The 19,680-nt window shown below is 44.2% G+C and overlaps 1 protein-coding gene across 6 annotated transcripts; it reads left to right on the plus strand.

Moving 5' to 3' along the window:
* The first annotated feature begins 803 nt into the window (after positions 1 to 803).
* Positions 804 to 19,680, plus strand: NOCT (nocturnin). 6 transcript variants are annotated; one of them, XM_080671562.1, is made up of 4 exons: positions 811 to 1,195; positions 13,881 to 13,918; positions 16,483 to 16,752; positions 17,702 to 19,680. In XM_080671562.1, the coding sequence occupies exons 3-4, from the start codon at positions 16,491 to 16,493 to the stop codon at positions 18,535 to 18,537; spliced, it is 1,098 nt and encodes a 365-aa protein (XP_080527688.1). In that variant the 5' UTR covers positions 811 to 1,195; positions 13,881 to 13,918; positions 16,483 to 16,490; the 3' UTR covers positions 18,538 to 19,680. The 6 variants fall into 6 exon arrangements, with proteins under 6 accessions (XP_080527687.1, XP_080527688.1, XP_080527692.1 ...); XM_080671566.1 differs by lacking the exon at positions 811 to 1,195 and adding an exon at positions 10,257 to 10,327; XM_080671563.1 differs by lacking the exon at positions 811 to 1,195 and adding an exon at positions 10,267 to 10,425.

The raw sequence follows: 19,680 nt of genomic DNA on the forward strand, positions 1-19,680 counted from the left end.
TTACTCCTTAGCTTCCATCCTGCATAACTAAAAGGGAGAGTTGTTTCCCCAAATACACCCAGGGCTTTGTGCTTATTTCCTTTCTTCACATATAAATCACCACCACTCTTCCCTCCCCCAAACTTCCACACGTGTAAATTCTAGACTTACACGGTATGGCCCAATGCCAATTGTTCTCATAAACCTCCTGGGAACTCCAGGCCCGTTATAACCCCTATCGCCAAATTTATGACAACTTGTGGTACCGATCTTTATCTGCCTTGTAAAGCATTATGGTCTGATTTCTCAAGATCTTCTGCCCTCCGCCTGAGTAAAGCAACCTTGGGGAAAGGGACACTATTGTATTGATCGCCCACGCACAGTAGGTGCTTTATTGTGCTCAATGTCGTTGAACGTAACATATTCCGCCAAAAGAGTAGGAAGCGTACGCCCTTTGTTGTATTCACACATACGCTTACACGCACACACGGATGCGGTCTTCTACTCGACACACACGTGTCCCAGAGCCCCGCCCTGGAACTGCCTGGGGACTCCCAGCCTGTGGGCGCTTCCATTCCAGCCATCTGGAGGGGAGGCTCATTTCTTTAAAACCGCTCCATCGGATGTCTTAGACATCCTTAGGCCTCATACAGCCTCCTCTCCACAATTAGATGATAATATGTTTCCTTTAAAAATAAAATTATCCCGATTCTTGGAATATGGCCTGGTCGCGCCTGGGTTCGCCCCATGCATTCTCCCCCCGGGTTCCACTTGGTAGCGCCCTCTTTGTCAGCGTGCCGGCTCACCGGTTACCTCCAGGTCTCGCAGTCCACACTCAACAGTGCCACCGGCGTCGCCGCCGTAGCTGCAGCCGCGCTCCAGCCTCTCCCTCGGGCTCGCCTGTCCAGGACTTTCCCCGGCTCTGAGCGTCCCTTCCCAGGGACGATCTGAGAGTCTGTTCACCCGCCGGTCTCGGCCGTGCTCCGCTCCTCGGTCGTGCGAGGGGCCGCGGCGGTGGTGGCAGCGGCGCCCGGCATGTATCAGAGCCCGCGGCGGCTCTGCTCCGCCCTGTTGCACAGGGACGCGACCGGCCTGCGCCGCCGGCCCGGCCCCGGCCCGCGCGGGCAGCTGTCCCCGCGGGCGGCCGCCCCTCGACCCGCGTCCCCCCGGCTCCTGGTGGCTGCCTCGGGCGCGGCGACGCTGTGTCCGCGAACAGGTGAGTGGCCAGCGGTCCCGGGCGGAGTTCGCCGCCTGCGGCCGCGCGGAATGAATGGGAGCGGGCGGCGGGCGGCGGGCGGCGGGCGGCGGGCGGCGGGCGGCGGGCGGCGGGCGGCGGGGCAGGCCGGGAAGGCGTCCTCTCCCGCTCTCCTCTTCCCCTTGCCTGGGGTTTGCATCCGGAACGTTGTGTTCGGGTTCATTGTGTTTGATCTTTGAGTGCCGTGGCTTCAGTATTTCTCGCCTGGACCTTCCTTTAATTCCCCCCTTGCTGAGCCGAAAATGATTTGTGTTGGTTTTATTTCTTATTCCGCGAATTATGGAAATTTTATGCAAAAAAAGTAATAATTGAAAGTTACACTTATTTGACCCTGTGGCTTGCAGGGCCTCGATGTTCTGTTTGTTTGTGTGTTTTTATAAGTGTATCAATGTATTGTAACACACAATGACTCGCTTTACATTTTTTTGGATTTTTTTTTGAGCCTTCCGCTCCTGATACGTCATCTGTGTTCTCTATATCTGGGTTAAGATCTTGTAAAGGTGATGCCTTCTCCATGAGCCAGTTTTAAAACACCACATACCTAGGATTTTTCCTCTTTTTTTGCCACCTCGGTTTCTTCCTGAGGACACATCTCTGTGGCCACAAAATACAAACAATTTAATCATACTTTTAAAATGAGTAAGTTTCTCACTAAAAAGTGTATTTTGGTTGTGCTCAAGTTAGGCTGTTGCTGTTTGAGACGTTATGTTGCCCACCCTGCATTATAAATACGTACATTTCCAAAAGTTTTGGAATCATTTAAGGATAAACTGGAAGAATATGTTCAATGTGACTTTCTTTAATTAATGAAAGTGATAATCCAAAATGTGATTGAAGCCAAGACTTGAAACTCTATTCAGATTATTGGCAAATGTTATCTGAGGCATTTATTTGTATTTATATATTTATTTATTTAAGCGCTTCTAGAACTAAAATTACTAAAGGAGACACAAATTTATTACAAAGCTAACCATTGGCACACTAATATGTAGAATAATGTGAAGCGGTATAATTCTACACTAACCGGCTGAGGCATACTTATAAAATCAAGATGTTACACTGGTAGCTGAGACTCTAAAGTAGATTCTTCTTTAGAAAGGGTGAACTTCCATATTTTTTCCCAGTTCTGTAAGAATTAGGCACACTGAAATAACTGTTAGAATAAGTAGCACCACATAAGTTAGTGTTTTCCTTGCTGGAAGTTTTCAAGAGGAACGTTACTAGGTTTGGGGTGGGAGGAGGAACAGAAAACCAGTTGGTGTCTCCTGTACAGGCTCATAGCATTAAGCCCCTCAGGGGAGAGTTAGTCAGTAGGTCCACCTTGGAAACAGGTAGCTTGTGTAATAACGGATGTACATAGCTGTGCTGTTAGCTGAGGAAAAACATGGTCAGGTCACACCGAACATTGGGAATGTGTTTTATGAACTTTTTTTAAAAAGTCCTCTGAGACACCCTGGTTTCACATAGAAAGAAATTATTATGGCCCTCAAGCTACTGTAGACAGTTGCTACAAAATCTAGGCAATCTTCCTGTTTCTTGTACTTTTACCATCATCTACTTGTCAGGACATTGGTTCACTGGTTGCTCCATCATTCATTCATTTCCAAAAGTTTAGAATGAATGTCTCAGTCACTGTAGGTGCTTTATTACAGGAAGTAAAAGAATGTGAGTCTTAGTCTGCCTTTAAGGTTTCACTGCCCAGTAAGACAGATGAGATTTGCAAAAAGAAATAACTAATGAGATTAAACACCTTTTACTTTAAGATAAAGGTTTACAAATAGCACGAGGGTGTGGGAGATAAGGAAGTCCCTTGCAGCAAAGGCCATCTTTAAGGCTCAAGAAGTGTGTTGCCTGATCATGAAGATGGCTTTTCCAGGTTGAGGCTCACTCATTGCGCTCTGGGTTTGCTGGCCTATGTGATTTCCCCGTATGTGGGAAACTCGACTGCATAATTTGTAGTACCTGGGGGACTGCGTTTGTGCTTTCCCCTGAAAAAAAGGGGGAGAGTGCATTTGAGATGGGCCTTGAAGCATGGTTACTATTGAAAGATTGAAACATTTTGTTTGGGGAAGAGCCAGGAGGAGGGGGTGGGGTGAGGCATGGATGCAGGGTGAGAGAAGAGGCGCCTTGCAACATATTTCTAAAGAGCCTCAGAACCAGCATTAGGTGCTCTTAAAACTGTTGTACCAAGTCTCTGACCAGTGCGGTCAGACCAAACCTGGGTTCAGCAACCTCGGTACTTTACTTGAGTTCTGGCCAAGAAAAGAATTCAGAGCCAAGACTCAAACCCTGAGAAGATAAGATTTATCAGGCAAACTAGACACTCAAATAGAAATTGCAGCCCTGCAGAGTGGGCTAGGGCTCCTTTTAAACCCTCGAGGGGAGTTAACTGCTTTCTTCTGCAAACTGACTTCCCAGGGCCTGTCCTGTCTCTTCTGTCCTTGGGTGGAAGTTACTTTCCTCTAGCCCCCTGGGTCAACCGTGTGCAGGGGAGAAAACACCTGGTGTGATCTGCATGACCTGAGGCATTAGGGTGGAGAGGTCTTAGGGTGAGGACTTGAATAACAATACTTATTTCCAATCCTGCCATTCTGAGGTGGAGGGAAGTATTAAGGGCAAGGTCTTGAATATCTCCAACTATCTCCAACGCCTGCTCCACCAGTTCTTCTTCATCGCTAGGTGTTCAGCGTCCCTGGTGACCTTCTAAGGAGCCCATCGTCCTTGCTCTGCCCCTGTCTATCTGCCTACCACAGACGCATGCAGGTTCACGAAGCCTCCTGTGGATCTATTAAACAGAATCGTTATTGCTGGGCCCCAGGTTCCATATCACTTAACAAAATAACAACCATAATAAAACTCCAGTTATGTGTACATGCCCCAAAGTTTAGACATGTGGCAAGAGAAACCTTCAAGGAGCTAAAAGCTATTCTCTTCAGAGTCTTGGGGGTAAGGTAGGGGGCAATAAGTCCCAACACTTGACCCCATTCCATGATCAGCTCCTCCCTAGCTTATGCCCCTTGGCAATCAGAGGTCACTGGAAAGATGAGTACAGTCCCTTTGGAGTCATCAAATGCTAGGCTATTAGAATTTAAAGGGGACATTGTTTTGCTACCTTCTCTCATAAAAGGACAGCAGCCCCCATACGGAAGCACCAGTTGCCAGTTACTGTCCCAGAGGAAATGCAGTCAGGAGTCATCTGTGGGCTGTCCTCCAGGTGCCCCCTCCTCAGATAATGGAGCATCGACCGAATTACTCCTCTCCACCACTGGAATGGGTTACTTTTTTTCTTAGTACAATTTTAAAAGCAAATAACAGCTCATTTGAGGAGACAGCTTTATTTAGTATGTTCCTTAATTGTGAGCAAACTGCTTAGGGGAGAGGGAAGAAGTGGGAAAGCTGGTAATTATCAAGCTTCTACAGAAATGAATTGCCTTCCATGTGGGGGAACTAAGGTATGTTTTCGTGTAACATTCAATGGTAAGAGTTTGAATACAGTACTATTGAACACAGTACACTGAAATGGTAAACTATTACCTGGTGTCTCATGACTAATTGTGGCAGCAATTGACAAAAAGAGTAATTGACTAAAAAGTGGCTGGATTTGGGGGAAACAACTTTGCTTCCAGTTGGTGAGAGGAAGGAGAGGAGACCTCCAGGTGCCTGAAGAAGGTCACAGGTATGTGAGCAGTGCTGTTAACTCCCACTCCTCCTTTCCAAAGGCACTTATTCCTGGAACGTTTGAGGAAACTGGGAGAGGATTCTGAGAAAGTGTTAAGATCCTCCAAGCTTGGGCCTAATACAATTCAAGAGACCCTGGAGGAAGAATAGTTACCTGAACAAAAGTTTCTAACTCTCTATCCATCTCCCTTCCTCTCTGTAAAAAATCAATAAAATATTTTCTTTAAAAAAAAAAAAAGGCTTTGAGAAAAGGAAAGCGTAGGTGTATTTATGGGAGTGAAACCAGACAACCAAGGGGTCTGGGCTGCCTGTCACTACTTGAGCCAGTGAAGCAGAGGTAGGGTTGAATCATATGAGCATTTATTCCAATACTGCCAGCAGAGTGAGAGAGGAGTAGGTCATTCGTAAACATTTGTCTTGTCCCTTTCCCCCATCAGCCATCTGCTTATAGGGTTACAAGAACAAAGATTACATGGGGAAGTAGGCAAAAGGAATAAGAATGGATAAGCAAAATGGGTATTACTGGCCTGGGGAAGCAGGCAATGTGGGCTGGGTTGGGATTCCATTGTTTGGGCAACAAGGTTATTAATCTTTCCATGATCATAGGTAGTTTCTTGTTTTGTTCTGTTTTGTTTTTGTAGTAAAAGGTAGAGATTTATTGAGAAACAAGCACAGACTCCCACAGCGGGAGGGGCAAAGAGTCCTGATAGGTAGTTCTTGAATGAGAATGGACTGCATTCCAAGGTTGATTTATAGGTACAACTCCACAGCCAGGTTAGAATGTGCTTTCTTTAATTTAGAACAACAATCGAGGTTAACAGACATGATTATTATTTCTTAAAGCTATAGTTAGCCCCCAGTATTCTACTTCTGCCCCTAACAATGGCAGTGGATCAGTGTAGCTGTACAACTTTTGGAGTGACTAGGTAGGTACATATAGTATTATGGAGGTTTCTGTGATGTCTACTGAAAGAGGAGTGCATGGGGTGGTTATATTCTGGTTTCTTGGAAAAAGGAGGGAGGGAGGCCTTTGCTGTGAGGAGTCACTAATCAGAATGTATAGGACCTTGATAACCACTTGAATAAATAGAAATTCGATAGATGACATCCATAGGTTTCGGCTCCATAGTAGAACCGTCTACTTTAGCGAAAAACAGTTAAAATAGTTTGGATTTATTTTTAGAATAGGGGAAATATGACTTCCCAAGGAAGGAGTAAGGCCTCCATTGAAATCTTAGCTGGCTGCTCTCTTGTCCCTACTACAGTGGTCAAAGCAGCACTTGAGAACACACCAGCCACTGTGAATTCATTGACAGGGAGATGGGCAGGAGTGCCCAGGGGAAAGAAAGCTAAAGAAAATTATTACCATCAGCTTTGACTGTTTCTGTAAGCCCTTTTTTTCTCCTTACATATCAAAAAAAGGGATGAGCCCCACTGGGATCTTCTGAGTTTTCATGTCTGCCAGTGGGGCCTGAGCATGTGATGAATAGCCCAGTGGACAGCACTTACTGACAACCCAGGTGAGTAGCCAGGGAGGATGTTTGTTTTACTAAATGCTTAGACGCCTGCTAGAAGTTTCTTACTAATGAAGTTTCCTATTTTCATGACAAGTCCATTGAAGTGAGTGCCTAGAAGTTACCCGTAGCCAAAATTACACGAAAGAATTATCGCAGTAGCCCTAGCCGGTTTGGCTCAGTGGATAGAGCGTCTGCCTGGGGACTGAAAGGTCCTGGGTTCGATTCCGGTCAAGGGCACATGCCTGGGTTGTGGGCTCGATCCCCAGTAGGGGGTGTGCAGGAGGCAGCCAATCAATGGTTCTCTCTCATCATTGATGCTTCTATCTCTCCCTCTCCCTTTCTCTCTGAAAATCAATAAAAGTTTAAAAATGAATTATTGTGGTAGATGTCTGGGAAGTGCCTTAGGCTTGTCACACCCTCTCCCACTGTCTTCCTTTCCCTTTTCTTTCCTTTCCTCTAACTCTGCACTTCCAGTACTTGGGCAGGCTGGCTGCCAGTCTGCAGATATGCTTGTGACTCACCATGCCTCATCCTGTGCAGAGTGCAAAGTAAATTGCCTTGTAGATTCTAGTGATACCTTGAATATAATAGTTTTCTGTTTCCTCTCAATGTTTTGCTGTCATGGATGTTAACCATCATGGAGAAGGAAGATGTCATCTTTCAAATTATAGATCAGATTTTCTAGATTTGGCTGAGGTGTACTCTACAGTTAATTTCTATCATGATTTTTAATTTTTTTTAAAAGTTTTATTTATTGATTTTAGAGAAAGGGGGGAGAGGCAGGGAGAGAAACATCAGTTTGTTCCACTGATTTATGTATTCATTGGTTGAGTCTTGTATGTGCCTTAACCAGGGATCAAACCCACAACCTTGGTGTGTTAGGGTAACACTCTAACCAACTGAGCTACCCAGCCAGCGCCTAAATAAAAAGTTTTTTAGATCACAAGTAACACTTGCTCATTACCAAAAACCTTTTCCCTCAGAACTTTAAATGTCTTTGTGAGTATGTATTGATTATCTTCATAAGCTTATAGGACTTTTCTTACTCTTGTTCTGAAGTTCCATCAGAATCAATGTCTATTATGTGAGGTTTTCTTTTTTTTCTTAAGTGTATTTTTATTGATTTCAGAGAGGAAGAGAGGGAGAAAGATAGAAACATCAGTGATGAGAGAGAATCATTGATCTGCTGCCTCCTGCACACCCCCGATTGGGGATCGAGCCCTCAACCTGGGCATGCGCCCTTGCCTGGAATTAAGCCTGAGACCCTATATCTGCAGGCCAACGCTCTGAGCCAAACCGAGGCCTAACCAGGAATTGAACCAGTGACCTCTGGGTGCATGGGTCCACGCTCAAGCACCGAGCCTCACCACAGAGCCAAATGTCATTCTTTTTTTGTTGCTGTTTGTTTTTTTGTTAATCCTCACCCAAGGATATTTTCCCATTGATTTTTAGAGCAACTGGAAGAGAGAAGGAAAGACAGAGAGAAATATCGATGTGAGAGACACACATCTATTGGTTGCCTCCTGCACAAGCCTTGACCAGGTCCTAGGCGGGGTAGGAACTTGCAACCAAGGTACATGCCCTTGACCGGAATCGAACCCGGGACCCTTTGGTCCGCAGGCCAATGCTCTATCCACTGAGCAAAACCAGCCAGGGCCCAACTGTCATTCTTGAATGAGCTGTTCTAACAGTTGCCCCTCAGCTTCTCCCACCCTTTGTCTGTGTTGACTCAGCATTTTTTTTCTAGAAGCTTCCTTTGGAAGAACCATATTTAATTTATTTTTGGTAGCTAGGAAATATTCCAGGCTTTTAGGCCATGCCTCTCTGTTGCCTCCACTCTGTTACTCCCATTGCAGTGTGGGAGCAGTCACAAATAACACGTCGGCTTTATTATGGACACTGAAATCTTAGTTTCATACAATTTTCACATGTCATGAAATATTATACCGTTCCTTTTAGCTTTCATATTTCCATTTACACCTGTAAAAATGGACCATTTCCTTGAGTGTCCCAGGAATGTTAGTGGTGGGCATCAGGTCCTAACATAGACCTGAGGCTCGAGTGGACAGCCATTGTCCCACAGCAGCCTGTGGTTTCTTCTCCTTCATACTTCCCTGCAGTGTCATTGTGCTAGAAAAGCCCAGTTTGTGCAAATGATTGGCAAGCCAGCTGACGGCAGCACCAGCTATAAACGTTCTAATCGAGGCCATTTTTGTGGAGACATTTCTTCTTCAGGAGTAATATTTTCTAGATGAATCTGGCAGGACTGCAGGTACAGCTCAGCCTCCTCTGGAAAGCACTTTGGACTTCTTGTCTGTTCTGTGACTGCTGCCTAGCAAGGAAAGGTCGTTGGGATTGTCGCTGTGTGCAGGTGCTTGTATTTTTAGACACGTTAGGTCGAGAGTCCTGACCTTCACTTGATATCTCTAGCAGCGCCACGCGGGGTGTTATGCTGCTTTGTACACTTTGTGCTCTGCCAGTGGGTGTGCTGGATGGCAGTGACGTCCACAGGAGGCGGTGGAATTCGACCTGTTTACTCCCGTGTGTGCCCCTGGCCAGGCTCCATCCCAGTCGTCCTAACTCAGAACCAGCAGAGATGCAGGTGAGCAGTCCAAGGTGCAGGTAGCCTTCTCCAGTGCCAGGCCCTCACTGGTTATGCAATCTGGAGAAAACTGTGCAGTCTCTGAGCCCTAGGCGCCATACCTGTGAAATGGTGAATCAGGACCAGCTTTGCTGGATTGCTGGGGAGAGGAATGAAAATGCCTGGAAGTAGTATGGTACATGGTAGGCTGTCTGATGATAACAGCCTTCTCCTGAGCCCCAGAAAGTGAGCTGCACTAAATGGGACAGAATGGCTAACATTTTAGCTGACACTTAGTAGGATGTGCTGGGCATAGCTCATTGAACTGGGTCCTCACCGCACCCCAGGTGAAGGAACTGAGGCGCAGAGAAGTAACTAAGTCGTTCAGGGAATGCCATCGGTGAAGGGAGGAACCGGAATTGGAAGCGAGGCAGCCTAACAAGTCATGTGTTTGGATGTTTTGCCTCTGAAACTGTAGCCTAAGCATGTCAAACTCAAAGGCTAACACGGGCCAAATAAACGAGGCATGCGGCCCGCGGGCTGCGAGTTTGACATGCTTGCTGTAGCCTGATCTTACTGAGAAGAGCTGGAGCTCGAGCCACCGGGCTTTCACCCATAGCGTGCCCCATTGCTGAGGGCTCCAGGCAGGCCTGCCCCCGCTCACCAGTACTCAGTAGCAGACATTTGAAGACTGGCCACTGACTAAAATATCTGACCCTTCCCAGAAAAGAGCGTCTTCCTAGGTTGGCCCTTAGAATCCAGTCTCTAGGAGCCAGCCAGGAATCAATGTCTTACAGCCTCACACTCAGTCGTAAAATAAAGCCTGGCTGGGTAAGCAAGGTAGACCGTCCCTGCCCTCGTGGAGCTTACAGTCTAATGAGCCAAGGACAGGAATTGTAGTTCAAATATTAAGAGCGATTTAAGAAAAGCAGGCCAGGTGTAAGAGGGAAGACGTGGGCTTGGTCCTTAAAGCTGTGCAGGCAGGGGGACTAGGAATCTATTGATTTCTGCAATCAGCTTTAAGTAAAGGTACCACATATCCAGTATCCAGGCTTTTTCATGTCAGTGGGTATCTTGCGAGTGTTTTCACTCACTGATGTTGAAGGTGGCCACATTTATTCAGGAACCCACTCTAAGCAGCCTAATGAAATGAGCCATCTGCCCTTGCTGAGGTGGTTCAGCACGCGGCCACTAGATGGCAGCACAGGACTGCTCTCGGCGGCGCCTTCCTGTGACGTCTGTCGTTTACAGTTTGTGTGGACTTGACTGGCCGAGGTTTCCTTGGGCCCGAGGTTGGGCAGCTCCGCAGCTTCCCAGGTGTGTACCCAGATAACCTTGACTTGTGTTGAATTTTTGGTTTTTAACTCGCGGTTTTGCCAAGCCCCGGTGTCAAGAGGCTAAGCTCCAATTTAAGGGTGAGCAATGATTCACGGACTGAATGGTTTGGGCAGGCTCGAGAATAAGCAATGGCTGGGCAACTGCAGAAGCATTATGTGGCCAGATGTCCCTCCGCTGTGAGTTCTAGGTGCGGGCGGGGCCCCTGGAGGGGGCGCCCAGTCGGTCTGGGTGTCAGCTGATAGGGTTCTTTCCCATCCAGCATGCTAATCGTCAATCCCTGGTCGCTTCCAAACTCTGGTGGTCTGCTTTTGCGCCAGACGTAGTGATTGGCAATACGGAGAGTAACATGTATTCTAAATAATCGCTGGCAAATCTTTAAAGACCATTATAAGGGTAAGGAGAGTTTTCTATTCCTATGAAGTAAAGTAGCAGTGAGTTAATAATGCATCCAGTTCTCAATGTATAGGGAAATGTGCTCATGGAATTGGGCAATGGCAAGGGAGGGGAGTGGTGTTGCTACATGAACAGCTAGGCATAAGAAATAAAGCTATCTTGATCTGCCTGTTGCCTGTATAAATTATATAATGTATATCATAGAGAATGATGGCTGATACTTTTTCTCCTGAAGTGGCCCAATGGCGGGCGGGGGGTGGGGGGGGAATTTTGGGCAAAAAAAAAACCACACAGATAACTTGTGAGGTCTAATAGAAAATACCCGCATCCAGACACACATAAAATTGGAACTAGAAGCTAGTCTGAGTGCCAGATTTCAGCAGAGGTTTTATCAAAACTTTGTATTTTTCAACATCTTAATATTACCACTCGAATTATTTATGCTATCTCACCTCAGGCTTTTGGTGGTGAGCTATTCTGAACCTTTGACAACCTTTTTTTGAAGGCCTGAATAGCAACCCCTATTAAGGCATAAAAACTTAAGGAATGGCTTGAAATATTGCAATTGGACATGTGTTTATGTGTGAAACGAATTTTTTTAATGGTTGATACTCCTAAAAAGAAAAAAGTTAGTTATTTTTAAGAACAGGTGAGAGACAGTGACTTGTCACCAGCATCATTCTTAGGATGGGTGAGGGGGGGAAAGGTTCCCCATAATCTTCAGCTTTTCAATTTTAAGTAAATGGCCTTACAAAATTGCAGTTCCTAAGTGGGCCTAAGTCCTGGTACTATGTTAAAAGTGTAAAAATAGTATGTGAAGTCTTTATAGTGTTCACTTTGAGTTATTAATTTTCTAGCTTGGAAATTGATTCATTTGTCAAAGTCTGCATTCCCTCTTAAAGATCCCTGCACGTCCTGGTTGATATCGGAAATGCATTTGAGATCCACCCATGTTGCATGGATGAATCCTGCAAGTCAACAGCTTGTTTCTTTTTATCACTGCATATATTGCATTGTATGGGTGTACCACAGTCGTTTATCTGTTTGCACAGTGAAGGGCATCTTGGTTGCTTCAAATTTTGGCGATTATGAATAAAACTGATTATAAACATTTGCGTGAACCTAATTTTTCAGTTCACTTATGTAAGTACTTAGGTGCATGACTTCTAGGCCATATATTAAATCTATGCTTAGATTATTTAAAAAAAAAAAAAACTGCCAACTTGTCTTCCAAAGTGGCTGTGCATGGGAAGCAGTGCCCAGGAGTTTGTGGAGGATTGGTATTATTTACTTAAATGTTTGATAGACTGGCCAGTGAAGCCACCACAACCTGGGCTTTTCTTTGTGGGAAGATTTTAACTTAATTCCATATCCTTGCTGCCCTAGTTGAACTAGTGCCACAGAGCGGAGGGAGGGCGGCGGGGGGCGGGGGGAGGCGGAATGTCTCAGAGGAGCCCTGTTCTGACCTGAAGCTCCCGGCCTTGAGGAATAAGAGCTTCCCAGTTTGTTGCGTGCCTGTGGTCCATACCCACGGCACGGAAACAGCTGGTTTTGACAGCTCTGTCCAGGTTTCTGGTTGCCTTTGGGGGAGAGGATTTGTCAGCATCCTTAGGACATCCTGCCAGAGTCCTGCTTCGGTGGATTCTCCTCCTACATCACCCGTCAGCCAACAAACAATGGTAGAATAATATCCAGAATGCTCTTGCCTCCATCTCCAGCCACATCTCTCTCCTTTTGGGGCAAATTTTCCTTAAAATACTTCTGTCTGTACTATTTCCTCATCTCCCCACAACGCCACCAAATCCCAGAAGTTGGCTGTAAAGTCACTGGCGTTTTCCGTGTTGGAAATCCAGGTCTGTTCTCAGTCTTAGTTTTCTTCATACCGTCCAGTAGCACCTGACACAGGAGATGACCGACTCATGGATGAGACCCTTTTTTGTCTCCAGGAAGATCAGACTTGCCTTGCTTTTCTCCTCCTCCCCTGGCCATGCCATTTTTTGCAGACTTCTACCCCAACTTCCCCAGTCTGCCCAGAGCTCAATCCTCTGACCCTTTTTTTCTCTAAACTCACTTTAGCGTCCTGTCCACTAACATCTCCCAGACATTTGTTTCCAGTTTGCACGTCTCTCCTGAACGTCAGTCATATCTAATTGCCAAACTTGTTTTCCGCAAACTCACCAAATCTACCCAACAGGTATTATTGGCAACTTTGTCCCTCTAGTTGTCCGGCAGCAGTTTGGAGGCCTTTTGACGACTCCTCTCATAGACTATGTCCAAGTCATCAAAAAAGTTTCTGTTGCCAGTTGCGATTTACTCAGAATCCCACCACTTTGACTATTACTAGTCCAAGCTACCAGTGTCTCTTGCCTGGATTATAACTGTCCTCTAATAGGTTTCCTATGTCTGCCCTTATTTCCCGACATTGTAGTGTATTTTTAACACATTGACCAGTAAGGCTTTTCATGTAAATCAGATTCTCTCTGCTGCCTAGAATTCTGCACGGTTTCCCATCTCAGAGGAAGTCCTTAGGAAGGCCCTTAATCTGCTCCCCTGTCCTCACTGACCTCATCTTCTGGTCACTCTAAGTCACTGCAGTCGCCTTGCCAAGCATGCTCCTTTCTCGGGGCTTCTGCATTTGCTCTTCCTCTGCCCAAAGTGTTCTTATGCTGTATCTACGTAAGACTTACTGATTTCCTCACCACCTCACACTTCACCTTTCAGGGAGGCCTCATTGAGCTTCCTGTAAAAGTTAGCAGCTCCCTGCTCACTAGCATTCCATTTGCCTTTTCTGTTTTTCTCCATAGCACTTCTCCCCAACTGTCATCTCGTCTTCCCCAACTACAACATAAGCTCCACGAGGACAGGAAGTTTAGCATGTTTACTTATCTCCAGTGGGCTAGTGTGTGTGTAACAACCTTTAAAACCATTCTTAGCTCGAGGACTGCACAGAAATACTCTGGCTATAGTTTGCCAACCCCTGCTCTAGTAATTCCCTCAAGAAGGTCTGCTAGAGTCAATATTGGTTTTGCTGGATAGAAAATTCTTGAGTCACATATAGATGAGCCATATATTTTTTTCTTATAAGTTACTTGCTGGTTTTGCCTATATGTCCAAGGGACTTTTCTCTTTTTCTTTACAGTCCAGTTGGTGTTGGTTACTCTGGGTTGATATTCTCAGGTATGTGGCATGTTATTTTAATATGTAGTTTCAAGTATTCTTTTTTTTTTTTTTTTTTTTAGTTTCTTTTTCTCAGAGCGACAAAAACCAAGCTTTATGCATTGATGATTTAAAAAAATCCATGATACATTTTAACCTGATTTTTTTCTTATTCATTTTTTCCAGTTTTATTGAGGTATAATTAATAAAAATTACATGTTTAAGGTATACCATGCGATGTTTTGCTATGTGTATACATTGTGAAATGGATACCTCAATCATGCTAATTAACATCTGTCCTCTCACATCGTGTTGTGTGTGTGTGTGGTGAGCACTTAAGATTTACTGTTCAAGATTTCGAGCAAATAAAAGTTTTATTAACTATAGTCACCATATTATATATTAGAACTCCACAACTTAATTCATCCTGCATGGTTGAAACTTTGTACTCTTTAAGTTTTTGATTTATAGTTTTTAATGTTTATTTCATTTCATGCATTGGATTTCTTGCTACTATAACTCCTGTTATTCATGTGTGTTTTGGATTGTCTTAAAATAACCACATAATATTTGCCACTATCTCTCTGATGCTTTATCTCATTTCTGGGTTTTCCCATTCTGATTTAGGCCAGTTACCATTTTCTTAATGACCTTCAATTCATTTTGCAATAGGATAACGTTTTGATTTGCTTTCTGGGTACATCTTTCTGGCATGCTTTCATTGTCTGGACAGATGTTATTCTGTTCCATATTCTTTTTATCTGAGGTTTTTTTCTAAGTTTCTAGAAGTAAGTGTAGTTCAGGGTAGTTTTTCTGGCTTCATATAACTCCTCAAACCATGAACTCACTCCTATTGGGCACTTACCCTCTTTTTCACTTACTTGCTTTTTATCACAGTTAACCACCCCAAAACTCAGCTTGCAAAGATATGATGCCATCAAAATGATGTAGAACAATTCTGTTGAAACTGAGCTACAATGAGCTGGTAGCTTCTCTAACAGATGTCAGGTATTGCTCTTTGCTTCAAATTTAAAGCACTTCGCTGTGCCCTGTGAGTTGGCTGTGGCCCGTGTGACACTGACCTACAGTTGAGGTGATGCTGATCTGACCACATTTAGTAGGACTCTTAACTGTTTAAAAAAGTGGAGGTACAGAAGAAAGATTTTCAAAGTTGTACTGCCAGCCAAGAAAAAAAGCTCTTCTTTGGACCCATGTACTCAGGCAAGCAGATTAATTAAAAAGAACATATTCAAATTCGTTTGAAAACTGGTGTGTATGTGCCCACCTGTGCATGTGCACGTGTGTGAGAAAGAAGTCTTGCTTGCCGATGCATGTACACTTAAATGTATGCTGGGAAAACTAGGGTGTTTCTTTGCTTTAATCTAGTTTTCTTGGGGGAAAAAATTACTTTGAGTTGATGAAAAGGAATGAGAGGGCATGCTTTATTGACCTTGATATTTAAAAATTTGGTGCTAAATATTTGAATTTGCTTTTGTGATCTGTCACCGTGAATTTGACTGACAGCTAGTTTCAGATACAGTCCATCAGATCCTGCTAAACAATGTATTTTCATAGAGAAAATTTTGTGTCTTTCAAAAGAAGGCAAAGATATGGATGTGGTAGGAAAATCCAAATTCCTCCATACCAATATTCATCATACACAGAAATTTGGAAGTGGTTCCAAGTAAAACATGCCCCTAATTTATGCCATAGTGAACAGAAAGAATGGTTGACTTCCAAAAGAGCAATCATTGCTTACAAGTGAAGTGACAGGTACAGCTTCCCTCATGCTAATTAGCTGAAAGCCGTGCTCTGGTCTCCTTAGTGATTTAAAAAGGAAGCACTAGAAAATGCCCAACAGGCAGTATGCCGCCTGCACGTCTCCTCACCCTTCCTCCCTCCAGGATCCCAGGAAATATGGGCAACTGTCTCTTGACCCTTTCCCTCCTCCAATACCTTTTCTGTTGTGTTTTTTTAAAGAAATATGGCTATTGATAATAGATTTTCCACTGTCTTCTCAGTGTAGTTCACAGAGCTCTGCAAAAAGCTGACATCTAAGCAAAATGAGATATGGGTTTATCCAGCCATTTCTTTCCTAACAGAGAGATCTGGGTAGGTTACATGCTAGAGCAGCAGCCTGCTCTAACCTAGTCTCTTCTCCGGGATTAACATGGGCTTCCTAACATCTGCCTCTTTACAAAACTGGTTTTCAAGTTTTTGAAATTCTGTAGAAAAAGGAATGGGGATTTTGTTTCAGCTATGCTTTTCTAAGACTGGGTTTGTAAGTTATAGAGACAAGTGGTAGGTTAGAGGAAGCGATAAAGATCAAGGCATTTTTCCCTTGTAAGAATTATCTCAGTTCTGAGACCAATTTTAATAGTATTTTCAATGACCTGTCCCAGTAGAAAGGTAGGACCTGGGAACGCCTTTAATCTACCTGTGCCAATGGCAGCATTTCCCTGCATTAAGGTCTCTACTTCTATGGACAGTAAAAGCTTTCCCTTCTACTTGAGCTGGGTGGAAATTGAAGAGAGGCAGGAAAAGGAGCCGAGTGTGTAATTGTGCTTTCCTTTCCTTTCCTACAGCCTGTTCCATGGGAAACGGCACGAGCAGACTCTATAGTGCTCTTGCCAAGACACTGAACAGCAGCGCTGCCTCCCAGCACCCAGAATATTTGGAGTCACCTGACCCAGAACATCTGGAGCCCATTGATCCTAAAGAGCTCCTCGAGGAATGCAGGGCAGTCCTGCACAGTCGACCTCCCCGGTTCCAGAGGGACTTTGTGGATCTGAAGACAGATTGCCCCAGTAGCCACCCACCTATAAGGGTCATGCAGTGGAACATCCTCGCTCAAGGTAAGCCTGATGCTTTTGTTCCTGAGCAGTTAAGTTTGTGGTGACTGCCTTTCTGCCTCTGCACATGCTGCTTCACTGATGTCTCACGTGGAGGGAAGAGGTGTGGGCAAATGGAGGTGTAAGATGGGGTGACAGGGGCAGCGTCAGCTCCCAGAAGGGCAAGTTAGGAAAGGAAGTCTTCTGGTTTTCACTAATAAATCCAGCAACTCGAAACGTATTCCTTACCTTCCATGTTTGTAGGCCATCCAAGTACAATGAAAGTCTATTTCCCAGCACTTCAAAATCTAAAGGACCCCATCATTTGTCAGCCTCATTACTTTTGTGTCCACCTTTCAGTCCACAGCACCAAGATAGCATTTGCAAGGGAGAAACTCAGTCTCCTGAATGGGTTACATATGGAACTTGCTACAGGGGATGGGAGCTGTGTGGGTGGTGCTGAACCTGTCAGTCTTATGGCCATATTCTCATCCATTTGCATCTTGATCAACTTTCCCTAGTGTTAGCTCTCATGTAGCAGTTGAAATTTTAAGGAAAAGGAACAAAGGCTGCTTTTTTGCCCTTTTCTCCCCCAGAATAGGGCATGCTTGCTGACTTCCCAATCTTTGGATCATTCATTTTTTTCCAGCTGTTCATAAGTGGGAAAAGCTGCCTATTTAGGATCCCATTCATTCTGAGTGGTGTCTGTATCCCATTCATAGTCAGTGTAGAAATTAGTATATAAAGTTAAACATATCTATCTCATCTGACATAGTTTAGATCCCTGGAACTGCAAAGAATACTGTTTAAAGCTAAAACTTAATGCTGTTTAGGCAGAGAAAAATCACCCACAGCACCTGAAGGAGGAAGCACTGGGAGGGTCTTGAGTCATATCAAAAACCCAAGGAGACTCCCAGGCACTTAAAGTCATGATTCTGTAGTAGCTGACAACCAACTGGCTTTTTTATTTCAGCTCTTGGGGAAGGCAAAGACAACTTCGTACAGTGCCCCGTTGAAGCACTCAAGTGGGAAGAGCGGAAGTGTCTCATCCTAGAAGAAATCCTAGCCTACCAGCCTGACATCTTGTGTCTCCAAGAGGTGGACCACTATTTTGACACCTTCCAACCACTCCTCAGCAGACTGGGCTATCGAGGCACATTTTTCCCCAAGCCCTTGTCACCTTGTCTAGATGTAGAACATAACAATGGACCAGATGGCTGTGCCTTGTTTTTCCTCCAGAACCGATTCAAGTTAGTCCACAGTACCAACATCAGGCTGACGGCCATGGCACTGAAAACCAACCAGGTGGCCATTGTACAGACCCTAGAGTGCAAGGAGTCCAGTCGACAGTTCTGCATCGCTGTCACCCACTTAAAAGCACGATCTGGCTGGGAGCAGCTTCGATCAGCTCAAGGCTGTGATCTTCTCCGGAACCTGCAGAACATCACTCAAGGAGCCAAGATTCCCCTTATTGTTTGTGGGGACTTCAATGCAGAGCCAACAGAGGATGTCTACAAACATTTTGCTTCCTCCAGCCTCAACCTGAGTAGCGCCTACAAGCTGCTGAGTCCAGATGGGCAGTCAGAACCTCCGTATACTTCCTGGAAGATCCGGACCTCAGGGGAGTACCGGCACACCCTGGACTATATCTGGTATTCTAAACACTCTCTGAGTGTGAGGTCAGCTCTGGATTTGCTCACTGAAGAACAGATTGGAGCCAGCCGGCTTCCATCCTTCAATTATCCTTCGGACCACCTGTCTCTAGTGTGTGACTTCAGCTTTAATAAGGAACCTGGTGAACTTTCATAAACACTTTGTAATCACAAGTCTTAACCCGAGATGTTTCAGGAAAACTGAAATAGGATAAGTTGCCTGAGGAAGGATTCCCAGTTTCTCTCACTTCACTTTCCATGTTTCCAGCATGCCTCAGGGAAGGAATCCCACTAGTTCACAAATGTTTTCCATTAAACCCTTCAGTGAAAAAGGTGTTTGCACTCCAGTTTTGGTTTTTTGTTTTTTGTTTTTTTTTTCTTTCCCCTAGCATTAAATTTAGATCAATTAAGGGTATTCAGTTAGTCTTGTGTTGAAGCTTTCAGTTTGATGACACTATATAAAAATATTTTGAGTCTTCATAATTAACAAGTATGCAGGAACAATTTCTCTAGACAGTATTTCAAGTTATTTATTTGTGGTTTTAAATGTCAACAAGATATGCATGGCAGTATTTATATTTTATATCTTCATGTGAAAATAATAGCATTACAAACATTTAAAAACCATGCAAATGTAAGTTATAGAGTAATTTATAGTAATTTTCTTGAGGCTTTAAGATGTTTTTATTTGGGGTCTAACAAAATAGTGTACAAAGGAACTATTTAGCCTGGAGGCCCCAGGGGTTTGTTTTTGTTTTTAAGTGGAAATAGCTGGTCTTGGTAAGTTCTTCATAACAATTCTTGCTGTGCCTCCATGTTCCCCATTATTGTATTTCTTGAAGAGATTCCATGACCAGTTGATCTTTGTTATTTAATCACTGTTACACATTTACAGTTTTCTGTTGGAATGCTATTGGTATACATTTGTGGCCACTCAGTGTCACAGTGATTTGTATTGGAATGTGCTTTTCACGATAGGTTATTTAGGAGCTGTTATGTGGCAGTGGCTAGTAAAGTCCGTGGGACCTTCTTTTCAGAGATGGGTTAACTAGAAAGCCTGTTCACAAGGCTGTCATTGCAATTTCTTAAGATAGCCAGGTGACTGGTTCAAAGTGTCTAGAAAGAATGTAAAAGGAAAGATAATCTGGAATTCTTTCATTGGGAAAAAAAGTGGTCAAGATAACAGGTGAAGCCCCTTCCAAACAAAATCCCAACAAATAACCCATTGGTAATAAATTAAATATTTTAATCCATGAATTGTATATATTTAAAATTAATAAATGGTCTTTTAAAACTAGTA

The sequence above is a fragment of the Plecotus auritus genome (assembly GCF_963455305.1).
Source record: "Plecotus auritus genome assembly, chromosome: 6".
Taxonomy (NCBI): Eukaryota; Metazoa; Chordata; class Mammalia; order Chiroptera; family Vespertilionidae; genus Plecotus; species Plecotus auritus.

Coding starts and splice junctions, on each gene's coding strand:
- NOCT (XM_080671561.1), top strand. CDS start 1,015: ATGTATCAGAGCCCGCGGCGGCTCTGCTCCGCCCTGTTGCACAGGGAC. Junction 1,196..16,482: donor GACGCTGTGTCCGCGAACAG/GTGAGTGGCCAG, acceptor CCTTTCCTACAG/CCTGTTCCATGGGAAACGGC. Junction 16,753..17,701: donor GTGGAACATCCTCGCTCAAG/GTAAGCCTGATG, acceptor TTTTTATTTCAG/CTCTTGGGGAAGGCAAAGAC.